General features: G+C 54.7%; 1 protein-coding gene across 1 annotated transcript in view; it reads left to right on the top strand.

Moving 5' to 3' along the window:
- The window catches only part of LOC106891717 (chromosome unknown open reading frame, human C6orf132), a 34,339-nt gene that overhangs the window by 4,576 nt on the left and 17,350 nt on the right, over positions 1–12,413 (top strand). Inside the window, exons 3-5 of the mRNA XM_014948432.1 lie at positions 4,940–5,055; positions 9,843–9,918; positions 10,257–11,648. Of these exons, the coding sequence (XP_014803918.1) occupies positions 4,940–5,055; positions 9,843–9,918; positions 10,257–11,648 (1,584 nt within the window). The remainder of the gene's footprint in view (positions 1–4,939; positions 5,056–9,842; positions 9,919–10,256; positions 11,649–12,413) is intronic.

Raw genomic sequence — 12,413 nt, 5'->3', positions numbered from 1 at the left:
TCGGAGGGAGCCGTCGGGGAGCGGTGGTGGCTCGTTCGCCTCCCGGTTGGGCAACTCCGGGAGGCGGTTGGCAGGGCTGGGCCACCGAAGGGCGAGTTGTAGCCTGCGCTCTGCGGGCTGGGGAGCGCTCCGGAGGGAGGAGAGGGGGAGTTATGTGTGTTGGGGGGGGCGCGGAGGCTCCGCACCCGCGGGTCGGAGCCGGTTCGATGCTCTCAGCGGGGCTACCATCCTCTCCGGGAAGTTTAAGTGGCCCAAAACCGGGTGATAAATAGTTGTGAATCAGTTTTATTGCTTCCACCTCTCGTTCCCACGCCATGTTTGATCTGCGCCTTCCCGGGATCTGGTTATTTACCTGGAAACCTGTTTCTTCACTTTAATTGAGGGGGTTGGAGTTGAATGCTGCGTATTCCTGCAGGATTTATTTGTATTTTCTTTGCGGGTTTAATTGCAATACTGTGCCCTGGAGGCTCATGTAGGAGGGAGCCAAGTTAATAGCAATGGAGCCAGGTAGATAAAAGATAGCAGTTTGTGGATGGAGTTTGGTGGCTGTTGAGATTCCAACGAGCCCCTTCCAAGCTTAAAAATGGGAAGACCCACTCGCTTCCACGGGCGACGTGGGAGCAGTGTCCATGAAAGTGATTGTGAGGTGGTTACACCCTCCAGGCCACGCTGGGGAAACTGAGATAAAACGAAAACGCGACGGAGAGTTTCATGCAACTCTTAAACACGAAAGGAAAATCACTGATTTCTAACTGTCGTAAATCCGAGGAGGATTCAAGCTTCCCTCTGATGTGGTTTGGATTTAAAAAAAAAAAAAGAAAGTCCCTGTGTCTGCTTATTACAAGCCTGATTTCCGTGGCTGCAATTGCAGTACAAAGGCATTCCTTTCAGGTGTGGGGAACTGCTGTGCGGATCAGCTTGCAAAGTAAAAGCCAGGAGTCCTTGAAATCTGAGCGCAAATAAAAGCTGTTGAATCACTCCTTAGCATCCTCTCGGCGTTTATATATATATTTATGTGTAATTTGTGTAGCGTAGTGTGACACACAGAAGCTGAGTGACCGCGGTTGGAGTAGCGTGTGTGAGGTGTGAGCCCGTGGAAGGAGTGGTGTGGTCACAGCTCCGTGGTCCAAGGGCAGGTTCTACCATCTCCTGACTTCCCTGGTGCCACCTTCTTTCCCAGGGAAGCCCCATCCCTGGCCCTGTCTCTCGAGTATTTGCTGCATAGCTTCACGCCGTCGGTGCTGCCAAAAGGAGTCCACTGCTCCTGCTGATCCCCACCTTAGTTTTTTCATACAGAGTAAACACAAGTTAAGCAATGTGGAATGGGTGTAGGTTTGCATGTCACTGACTCAGAGATTCCTGAATATAGTGACTGATGCCGCCTCCTCGCTGTGAGCTGCGGGTACCCCAGCGTCAAACCTGCTACGCCTACTCCAGGTGATGCAACCCTCAAGTAGGAAGAAGTTCCATTGCATGTCTTGTAGGTTGTTTATTTTATTTCCCATGGCTGAGAGGACGCAAATATCTCCAGAACAGGTTGAATGTCAAAAAGTGGCCAAAACGTAGTTGGGGCCAACCGCTTCCGACAGCCTCCGAAGGCGTTTCCCCATCCCTCCTTCCAGGAAACCAAGCTGGCAGAGCACAGGTCTTACTGGTGACAGGCTCTTAGCAGGCAAGTCCTGTTTATCTAGCAAAGAAAACACAACTACAAGCACTTCATTTTACTTTAATTAAATGCATTCGGGTTAGTGATGCTTAGTAATCTAGGATCAAAGACCTTGTGATCTTTAATACAGTTTCTCACTGGGTTTACCTGGTGTCTAGTTTAATATAAAACTCTCATCATTTCAGGTCTCTGAACTAATCTATCGCTGCTCCACAAAGCTGGCTGAATCCAAACTCTGATGTTGCATTAATTCTTGCTGCTTGGTCGCTGAATGTGGGGTCACCTAAGGGTGGTTTCTACAAAAATAATAATAATTTGCTGGCATCTCAGCTGTCTTTGGGAGTCCAGCAGCTCCTCCTCCAGCTTGGGTCTCTCGCAGGCAGGGAGGTGTTCACCTCTTGGTAGGACCACACTAACTGAAGTACAGGCTGATTAGTATTTTGAAAGCTGAAGAAAATGTCCTTTTTTTGTAAAGAATCTCTTGTAGTGGGAGAGTTTGGGATAAGGGAGGGGAAGTCGTGAGTGTAAGGACAGTGGTAGGATGATGGATACTCCTGGGTGTATCCCAGGGCGACTTGTGGTGTAGGTGGTGGGGGAAAGGAAGAGCTGACGTGCTCGCTGGACTCGGTGGCACGTTTCAAGGCTGCGTGGAATTCATCTGCCTCCAAACCCCAAACTGCAGCAGAGGCTGAGGTAGCTCGTGCCCAGCCCCTGGCATGGTCAGGTTCTTCATTCCAGGTGTTCATGCGAGTGGTTTTCTCCTGTGGGAATACACATACACAAACATCTGCTCACTCTTTTTTTTTCCCTCTTACTAAGCTTTGTTTTGAAGGGACCTTCTTGCTTTATCTCTGCCCATCCAAGGAGGGCAGAGACTTAGTGCCAACCAACGCTACGTGCCGTGGCAGCCCATGGTGGGTTGGGGATGCCAGTGTTTGGAGGGCACAGGCTGTCCCTTGGGGCAGCGAGGGATGTGCAGGAGGGAGTGGGGACACTGTCAGGGGCTGGTGGTTTGCAGAGTTTCGGGGACTCCTCTGGTGAGTGCTGCCCGTGGATTTTGGAGGTTTGGAAAGTCAGCCCAGCCCCTCCGCCTGCGTGCGGAGCTTACACAACCCTCACCTTCTGCTCCCTGCACTTGACAGAAACTGTCTGTGCTTCACACTGTAGCATGGGCTGGGGTTCAGGGACTGCTTTCAACTGTCTGTGCTTCACACTGTAGCATGGGCTCGGCTTCAAGGGCTGCTTTCAAATATTTTAAAGCAGAAAAAAAAAAAAAAAGCTGTTTACTTCTTGGTGTTTGTGTTTTGAGGCGGAGGGAGAGGTTGTTTGCTGCTTCTTTCGCACTGAAACCACCCTGGAATTCTGTGAGGTGGGAACGCTCCTGCGGAGTTTTCTCTCTGATCACAGCCGTTTTGCAGCAATTCCCCAATTCCCCCCCTTCCTCAAACCCTCACTTTTCCTTTAATGTTGGTCTCCTTGGCTACGAGTTATTTGTGTATCTCCTTCCAGCCAAGGTGGGGTTTACATGCTTCAGTGCTTCTGCTTGTTAATTCATGCTGTTAATCAGACACAAAGAACGTAATTAAACTAATTTTATGAGCTTTATTCACTGTCAGAAATAAACCGGCCCAAAAGGTGTGGTTCAAGGTAGAAGCCCAGGGCTGGGAACCAGCAGTACCTGGTGGCTCCTCCTGCGTGTAACACCGGGGCTTGGTGGCTGCTTTCTGCTGTGGTGTCTCCATTCATAGTAGGATTTTTTGGGAAGAAATCACTGCTCCTTTCTCCGTAGGGCAGGCTGAAGTGTGACAGTGCAGTGGCCAGCACGACTTGTCCTGCAGTGCCAATCGCAGCAGGGTCGCAGCGTGCAGAAGGATGCTGAGGATGCTGGGGGGGTCCATCCACAGCTGTGACACCTCCCTTGGCTGCTGGCAGCAGAACGTGGAGGGGAAACACCTCCTCGGGGAGCCTCTGCGTGTCCCAGTTCCATGGTGGTGTCTGGGCAGAGCAGGGAGCCATTCCCCTCTGCTTGCCCTGGTCCTGCTTGGCACAAGCCAGGGGTCAGGGATGCCCCCGCTGTCCCTCTCTGCTGCAAAGCCAGGGGTCAGGGATGCCCCCGCTGTCCTTCTCCACTTCATGAGTGATGGACCTGTTGTTGTGATAAGGGCTGAGTGACAGGGACCTGTTGTCGTGATAGGGCTGAGTGAAGAACCTGTAATTAGCTCTGGGTTTTAATGGCAACCTGTGATGGTCAGCAGGGGAAGAAGGATGGGAGCTCTCCCTCTGGTCACCATGGCTGGTGGTCTGACTCTGCTGCTGCCTCCCCCTCGACTCCAGCCCCTGGGGGAGCAGCCGAGGCCAGATCCTGCCCACACATGCAATGGGGTTTGTGTCACCTCTGTGGGCACCAGCCCTGGACCCACCTCCTGCTCTTCTGCAGGTCATAGCCTCCTGGGACTGCAAAGAGCTGATCCTGATGCATATTCCTTCCCTGAACTTAGAGTGGGGAGTGAATTGAGAGCTTGTGCTAACTTTTGACCCTTCTAATGTAAAGTTAAGTTAGCTACAACTAGAAATAAGCCTTTTGGAATAGACTTGACATCTGTGCTCTCTGAACTCCAGTGTCTGGAACTCCAAGAAGGGTCTCTGCACCTTGTGGGCATATGTCAGGGCTGGAGCGCCTGCCCGGGTGTCCCACTTACCTGGGACCTTTCTCCTCCCATCTTCAACTCTGCTCCCAAACGCCCAGATACTCCTCAGAATCAGATGGGGTTTGCCCATCCCTGGGAGATGATACAGGAAATTCTTCACAGAGCTTTTGTTCAGCCTGGAGAAGAGGAGGCTCCAGGGAGACCTTATAGCGGCCTTTCAATACCTGAAGGGTGCCTATAGAAGAGCTGGGGAGGGACTCTTTGCCAGGAAGGGTAATGATAGGACAAGGGGAAACGGTTTTAAATTGGAAGAAAAAAGATTCAGATTAGATCTCGGGAAGAAATTTTTTACTCTGAGGGTGGTGAGACACTGGAACAGGTTGCCCAGGGAAGCTGTGGCTGCCCCATCCCTGGAGGGGTTCAAGGCCAGGCTGGATGGGGCCTTGAGCAACCTGGTCTGGTGGGAGGTGTCCCTGCCCAGGGCAGGGGGGTTGGAACTCGATGATCTTTGAGGTCCCTTCCAACCCAAACCATTCTATGATTCTATGAGGTGACGTCCAGTGTTTTTTTGTTTCCTGTTGCCTCTAACACAGTGCTGCTGCTAACAGTCTTCTCTTCCCCGCAGGTGATGTGATTGAGGTGTACTATGGCGACAATCGCTTTGGGTCGATGACTGACTCTGGCACAGCAACTCTTAAACCTCGTCCAAGAGTCCGGCCGCTGCTGACTTTCTTACCCCTTGTGAGTATCCGTCTGGGATTCGTTACGGCAGCGCATGTAACCGGTGCCCAGAACCAGCTGGGCTGGCTGCTGCTGCTGCCCTCCCCTACCTCAGGGGAGAAATTAAATGGAAAGTAAAACCACTCTGTAATGACGCTGGATACGAGGGATTAGGAGGTGATCTGAGTTCAAGGCTTGTGTTGGACATAGGCAAGATGCTGGGGTGAGAGACGTCAGCATCATCAGTCTTGTATTTTCAATTAAAAAAAAATAAAATTTGCTGAGCGTGTTAGATGATAGATCTAGCTTGCACTGCATTTTATCTAACCGCTGCTGGCGGTATCTCTCCCTGGATCAGGAGAGTTGGTGGAGAGAGCAGTAGCAAAGCTGTGCCCTGTCTACAGCAGGGGAGGAGGAGGCGATGCAGCGGGTGCCTGTGCAGAGCCTGATTTTTCCAACCTCAATATGAGGGAAGCAGTTCCCTGCAGAGCTGCCAGTGCTCCAGGAACAGCCGGATACAGGGGCTGAAGCAGCAAGTGCCAGCTCAGCTGGACCCAGAGGTGGCTTTAACCCAGCTGGGACTCCAGAAACCACACGTGCTCTTTGTTGGCTTGGAGGCTTTGCTGCCGCATGTGCTGAGCAAGCTTTCCTCCTCCACCTAGCACACCTTTGCAAAGGTCTTATCCCCTGAAGAGTACAGCAGAGCGCGTGGTTGCTCAGGGATGCTTTGGAGGTGGCGATAGCTAAAGCTGCAGTGATGCACTCGGGTCACTGAAGGTCAGTGGAGACAGTAAAACACTTAAAAGCCCATGGTCTTGACAAGAAAATCCTCTCTGAGAGCAGGGGGTGTTTTTCCTCGTACATCCTCGTCCTTTAGAGAGGCCATCACCTACAGCAGCAAATGGGCTGGTCTGGTGTCACCCGGGTGCAATTAGGAGTCATGGGGTTGTGCAGGTGTCATTTGGAGGACAGCTGGGCGGGAGAGGGAGTTTATTTACCTATCGGAGAGCATCATTAGGAAGGTATGGGGTTACCCAGGTTCTACAAAGGAGTTGTGCCCTCCGTGATGCCGTCCAGAAGATCACAGTGGGTGAAAAATCTCCCCTGGGCTCCCAGTAACTGTAGGACTGGTGCCTGAGAAACTCCTCTCTGGTAGCACAGGCTTGGGTGTGAAACCACAGCTGGCACCCCATATTACCAGGGGTTTTGAGTCTAGCCTTTTGCGTATTTTTTGAGCTTTCAGATGTTTTACTAGTAGAAGTGTATGTGGTAGAGGAATACACATCGCAGATGTCCCTGGGATAAAGAGTGCCCGCAGAAGCACAGCCAGCCCTGGGGCTTTTTTCCCCTCAGCTGCCCTTGTGAGGGTCCCTCTCGTTGTGCTTCTCTTCCAAGAGTAACAGGTTTAGCTGGAGAAATTAGTAGGAAGGAGCAGCATTTTTTTAAGGACCAGTCTGTGTTGTGTATTTGCATTATTTTGATGAGGTTTGATTATGATGTGACTTGGCACAGACACTTCTGCTGCCACGTACATATTTGCACGGGGCTGTTCTGCAGCTCCTGCCTTAACCCTTTCTTTCCACCCACGTGCTCTTGGGTGCAGGGGGAGGCTGAGGAGCAGTGAGTCAGGAGGATGCACACACCCTGCCCGGCAGCTCTCCACTCCCCCCAGATCAGTGCCTGTCCCCCCAGATCGGTGTCCTGCCCCCAAAACTGCCTGGCCCTCAGCCGCCTGGAGGCATTGGAGGAGAGGGAGCTCGGCTGCCTGCCCCTCGGGTACCACCACCTCCCCCTGCCCACCCCATTTCCTGGGTGCAGGCAAAGCTTTGGCATCCTGGGGGAATAAATTCCTGGAGTTAATAGCCAAACTTCCCTAGCTCTGCTTCAAAACAAGGAGTTTTGGGGGAGCGCTTCAAATTTGGGGAAATCCTTGGCCTCTCTGAGATGCCAGGGTGTAAAGCAGATATATTTTCACACCTTTTTTGTAAGGGGTGGCCTCAAACTTCGCTCATTTTCTCTCACATGAGGAAAGGCTGAGAGAATTGGGTTTGTTCAGCCTTCAGAGAAGAAGGCTTAGGGGAGACCTTAACACCGTGTCCCAGTATTTAAAGGGTGGCTACAGAGCAGATGGACGCTCCCTTTTTATGAGGAGCCACATAGAAAAGACCGGGGGTAATGGGTACAAATTACTCCAGGGGAGATCCCAATTGGACACAAGCAGAATTTTTCACAATGAGAACTATCAGCCACTGGAATAATCTCCCGAGGGAAGTGATGGATTCCCCAACACTGGACACTGTTAGGATTTGGTGGGACAGGGTGCTGGGCCGTCTTGTCTAGACCATGCTTTTACCAAGAAAGGTTGGAACAGATGATCCTTGAGGTCCCTTCCAAGCTGGGATTTGATGATTTAACGGGTGGGAAGCGTGGGCTCCTGAGAGACCGGGATGGGCATTGGGAATGGGGGACATCTAACTCTGTTCCAGCACTGAGAAGTGATTCCTGGTGGTTACAGTGAAAGCTCCCCTTAAAGGGATCCTCGGCAGGAATAAATCTGGTGCAGGTACCACAAACTGGAAATGCCGGTTCCTGGGCACCACCCCAGCCCAGCAGCCTGCTCTGAATCAGCTGGAGCTTTGCTGGGCTGGTCCCACCCCACGAACACAGCAGAGGGGAACAATCTTTGCCGTCATCTCTGGAGGCTGGCAGCGTGCTGGAGATGCTTTCCATTGTCGAGACCAGCCCGTGACGTGAGGGTGGGTGGGTTTGGAGAGAGAGATGCTGAGCGTTAGCAACCGCAACAGAAATTTTTGGGGGTGAAACAGGCTTGCCCAGTTCTTAGGACCTGTTGGAATGACATGTCCAAAGTTACTGCTCGTTTATGAAATGTGGACTCTTGTTTCCTCCAGCTTTGCATAGATTTCTTCCGACTGCCGTTCCCTTGCTACTCCTATCCAGACATGTGATGCATATGGTGCTTTTAACTCTGTGCCCAGACATCTTTGTTTCCCTGTAAATGAGCAGGTATCCTCGGTGTGCTCTGGAGACTGGCAGCAATGAATTTCCTTAGCAAATGAGAACTGCTGGGTTTTCTTCTTTGTGGTTTTTTGGTATGTCATTGCTCTGGACAATTTCATTAGCGGCTCTGGAAGTGCCTGTGTTAGCCTTTGTTTTCCCTCTGGCTTTCAACCGAGTTAAGGATCTTTCCTTTGCGTTGCACAGTATCTTTGGGACCCGTAAGGAGGTCTTACATGAGGCTATAATGCTCACCTTGTCTGATACTAACAGATCTGTTAGATCTTGGCTTCTCCACCAGCACCAAGTTCTCTGATCAGTTGTACAATCCCAGGAGTGTGAATTCCCACTCTGTCTCTCCTGGGCCACCAGTATCTGGCTCATTCCCTTGTGGCTGTAGAGGATCTTTGGTCACCTGCGGGGTGATGGACCTTGCAAGCAAAGCATGTGTTTTTTCTTATTATTTTGTCAAAAGCTGGGGGATTCCAGGGCTCTCCTGAAGGAGCCCAGGCTGCTGCTGCTCAGGTCACCTCTACCCCAGCAGCTCCTGCACTCCCGGGACGGTGTGTGATGTTAATGGGAGCCCTGAATGGGGCTGGCTGCATAAACCCAGCTTGACCTTTGGTCGAGGAGACTTTGGAATCCTACAGCACTCTCTTGTAAAAATCGTGATAATGCCAGTGAAAGGCAAAGGGCAGGGGCTCAATCATTATCTCGGCTTTTGTATGCGGAGAACCCGCACTGAGCGGTGGGGCTGATGGCAGGATAACATTTCCTTTGCACAGGGGGCTGTTAACAGCTAGTGCAAACAGCTGCTGGGGTGAGCAGGAGTGCCAGAGGGTGGGCCCCAGAGCCTGGGAACGGGGCAGTATGTCCCTGACCACTGCCCGTGGGGTCCGGGAGCTCGTGGGGCGTTATTCCCTTGCTGTGGGTCTCTCCCAGCGCAGGTATGCGAAAGCCCAGGTCGCTGACGTCCGTGCTGCCAGCCTGATTCAGCACGGGTTTGCGTTTGGGACGTGGGCGCGTTAGTGTACGTTGTGTGAGCAATTCCAGTCCCTCTGCAGAGCCGTCGTAGCGGTGAGTCACGGGAGGGAAGGAGAGGCTTTCTGCTCCTGGTCAGGGCTGCGGGCGACTCAGCGTGCCAGGAATATCTCCCCATGGGTGGCTGTCATTAGCCACAGCGCCCTGGCTGTGAGCGTCCTTGCAAACGTGTAGGCTGCTAAATTGCATGGTCCTGCGCCACCTAAACGCACTGCTGAGTCTTCAGCACGAATGCAAAGGGAGTAATTGAGAGCGAAGCACAAACCACACAAGTAGCAGTTTTCCCCCAGAGCGTTCAGATCTGCTGGTGCCGGTTTCCCAAAAAGCTGGAAGACTGTCTGGGACTTCGGTGTATATTGGCTGCAGCGTGGGCTGGAGAGCAGAACCCACAAACCCCACGGGAGCTATTAAGTTTGCTTGGTAGGTGAATGGTGAGAAACTGGTGCTGGGGAGCCCTGAGGCTGGAGGTGATGAAGCTGTGCTCCTCACCAGCCCTTCTGCCCCTCATTGGCATGGGGGAGCTGTATCTGTGGCTTGAGGAGCCTTGATCACAAGTGGAGACTCGTCCCCTTCAGCCCTGTCAACAGCAGGTACCACAGGGACCTGAGTGTCTCGGAAACGGCCCCGGATCCCGTCAGGCTCCTGTTTGTGTAGACAAAGTACCAGCTATACAGGCTAGGGCCTGCTTGTCAGCACTCTGCTCTGATACCCTGGGCGTAAAACTAACAGCTCCTATCTCTCAACTATTGCAGAATGCCCAAGAATCCCACGGGGTGGCTGTGCCAACGCCATCAGTGCCAGAAGACTTTGAGGAAAAAGCAGCACTTGGTAAGGAATCTCCTCTGCCAAGTCCGGGACGGTGCTGAGTGCTCAGCAGTACCGTGCCCTTGGGGGAGGAAGCGTGTTCCGAGCTCTGGAGCAGACAGTCTGATCATGAGATTTTCATGCTAAAATAGAGCCTACTACTAATTATTTTTTGAAGTAATTGAAAATTAATTCATTTCTACGGGGTGAGGCATAGTGGCTGTTACAGTTCAGCAAGCTTTAGACAGCTGCTGAGCAAAATAAACTGGCTTCCTAGGAGGCTAGCTGGCCAGGGTGGTGCTGGCCGTCGTGGTGCTGCTGGAGAAGGTGCTCACACCATCGTGCTCTTGCTCTTCTTCCAGGCTCTGGCTCCCAGATCAATGGGAACTACCGAATGTACAGCTCGGTGGGGGACCTGCGCCCACAGGCTCTTGAGGGGGATGACCTGGATGAAGACATCCCTCCACCACCATCAGTACCCCCACCACCCCCTCCAACAGCACCAGCACCTGCACCACCGCCTGCAGCCTCGCCGGTCCCTCCACCACCCGATACGCTGCCTCCACCACCACCGCCACCACCTGAGGTGGTGCCACCACCTCCTGCCATGGCACCTCCGCCACCTCCAGCCTCTGCCCTGTCCTCCCCTGGCACACCGGCTCCTCCAGACTTCATCCCACCAGCCCCACCGGGTGCCTCTCAGCTTGGCCAGGCCTCAGCACCCTTCACCACCAGCATCTCCAAGTGGAAGTCCGAGACTGTGCTGAACACCAGGCAGGCGGATGCCGAGGGGCCGCTCTGCCCGGCCGAGGCTGGGGTGCCGGCTGCCCCCAGCCCGAAGGAGAGTCTGCAGCCCAAGCACTGTCCCGAGCCCCACCTCACCTTCCCCAGGTCCTTCAAGGTGCCTCCTCCAGCCCCAGCCCGGACCTCCTCCATCCCTGTGCAGGACAGCCAGCCCACCCGGCAGGAACCTTCCTTCCCCAAGCAGCCTCATGCCCGGCCTCCCCTCCCGCCGTGCTTCACCATAAGACCCGCGGCCAAGGCTCATGCTGGAGGAGATGCTGAGCAGAGAAATTCCCCTCTCAGACAGGCCCTCGCGAAGCCGGCTGTGCCGACACCCCCACCACTGAGCCCCAAGCCGGGTCCAGGGCTCAGCCAAGGCACGAATCCTGCCGGTCGCCGGTCCCCGCTGCCAGGCTCCGAGACGGAGAAGGTTCCCCAACCAAAAACAGCCGAGAAAGACCCTCCTCCGAAATCTGAATCTCTCTCTGCGAACGACCTGGAGCTTCCCCCTCCAGACTACCCCACCAGTGAGGACGACTGGAGGGACGCCAGCAACCTGAGCAGGCTGCGGCACGAGCTCTCGGCTCTCCTGCGCTCCCCACGCAGGGAGGAGAGGCCGGTGGAGAAGCCGGCAGCTCCCCAGCCCACGGATGGTGGCACCGACCGCCCCGGCAGCCATGAGCCCAGTCTGAATGGGCACCAACCGGCTGGACCTGCTGGGAAGGACACACAGGTACCCGCGGGAGGAGAGACCAAGAAAAAAGAGGTGCCTGGCAGCCCCCCCAGTGCCAAAGGGGGCTCTCCCAGTGCAGCGCTCCCCGCTCCAGAGAGCAGCCCTGCGCCTCAGACCCGCAGCGTGTTGAAGATCAGGAACGAGCTGGAGGCTGTGCTGAATATGAAGAAAGAAGGGAAACCTGCCATGGGGCTCGGCAGCCAGAAGCAGGGCACTGAGGATGGCAGCAGCACCCCTTGCATGAAGAAGAGCCCCCCTGACTCAAGGAAGAGCCCCCCTGACTCAAGGAAGAGCCCCCCTGACTCAAGGAAGAGCCCCCCTGACCCAGGTGACTTGGTGGTGCCAAAACCAGCCCCAAGCCCCCTCCCAGCACCAGGGGCTGCAGTGGAGAAGGATGAGACGGGGCTCAAGGATCATCCCACTCCTGCCGCTAGCAAGGCCACAGAGAACTGGACCCCTGCTCCTGGGTCCCTCAACAGCAGCACAAACCCCCCAGACCCACCTCAGGCACCGGCAGAGAAGCCCCCTGCTCCCACATCCCCCTCGCCCCCCACTCCTCCCACAGAGAGCCCAGCCCCGCAGCCCAACGCGGCCGTCTTCCAGTACAAAGTGCACCGGGCTGGGACCAGCTCAGCAGAAACACCGTGTGCCTTGGGCTCGGCCGAACCTCCCTGCCCCACCAGCACGGCCAGGAGCCCGCCGGCCACCTCGGGAGCGGGGCAGGAGGAGGTGCTGATCCACCCTGTGACGGGCGAGCGGGTGGAGCGGGGGTCCCCCATGGCACTGCTCCTGGCCGCCCGGCAGCGTGCCCAGCGGGGCCGGCAGGGTGGCGAGGTGGGAGCCGCGCTGCGGGCCAAGTCCCCCCTGAAACTCAACAGTGCCTCATCAGACACCACCTCCACCAGCTTCTACCGCCACGAGTCCAAGCCCTACTCCTTCACCGTGGTGCCTCGCCCGCCTATGGTGGGTACAACAGGGTCGGGATGGAGCAAACCTCCCTCCT

This window comes from Calidris pugnax, unplaced genomic scaffold, assembly GCF_001431845.1.
Source record: "Calidris pugnax isolate Ruff unplaced genomic scaffold, ASM143184v1 scaffold91, whole genome shotgun sequence".
In the NCBI taxonomy this organism is placed as follows: Eukaryota; Metazoa; Chordata; class Aves; order Charadriiformes; family Scolopacidae; genus Calidris; species Calidris pugnax.
The sequence above is the reverse complement of the archived record's forward strand: the minus strand, read 5'-3'. Positions and strand labels throughout refer to the sequence as shown.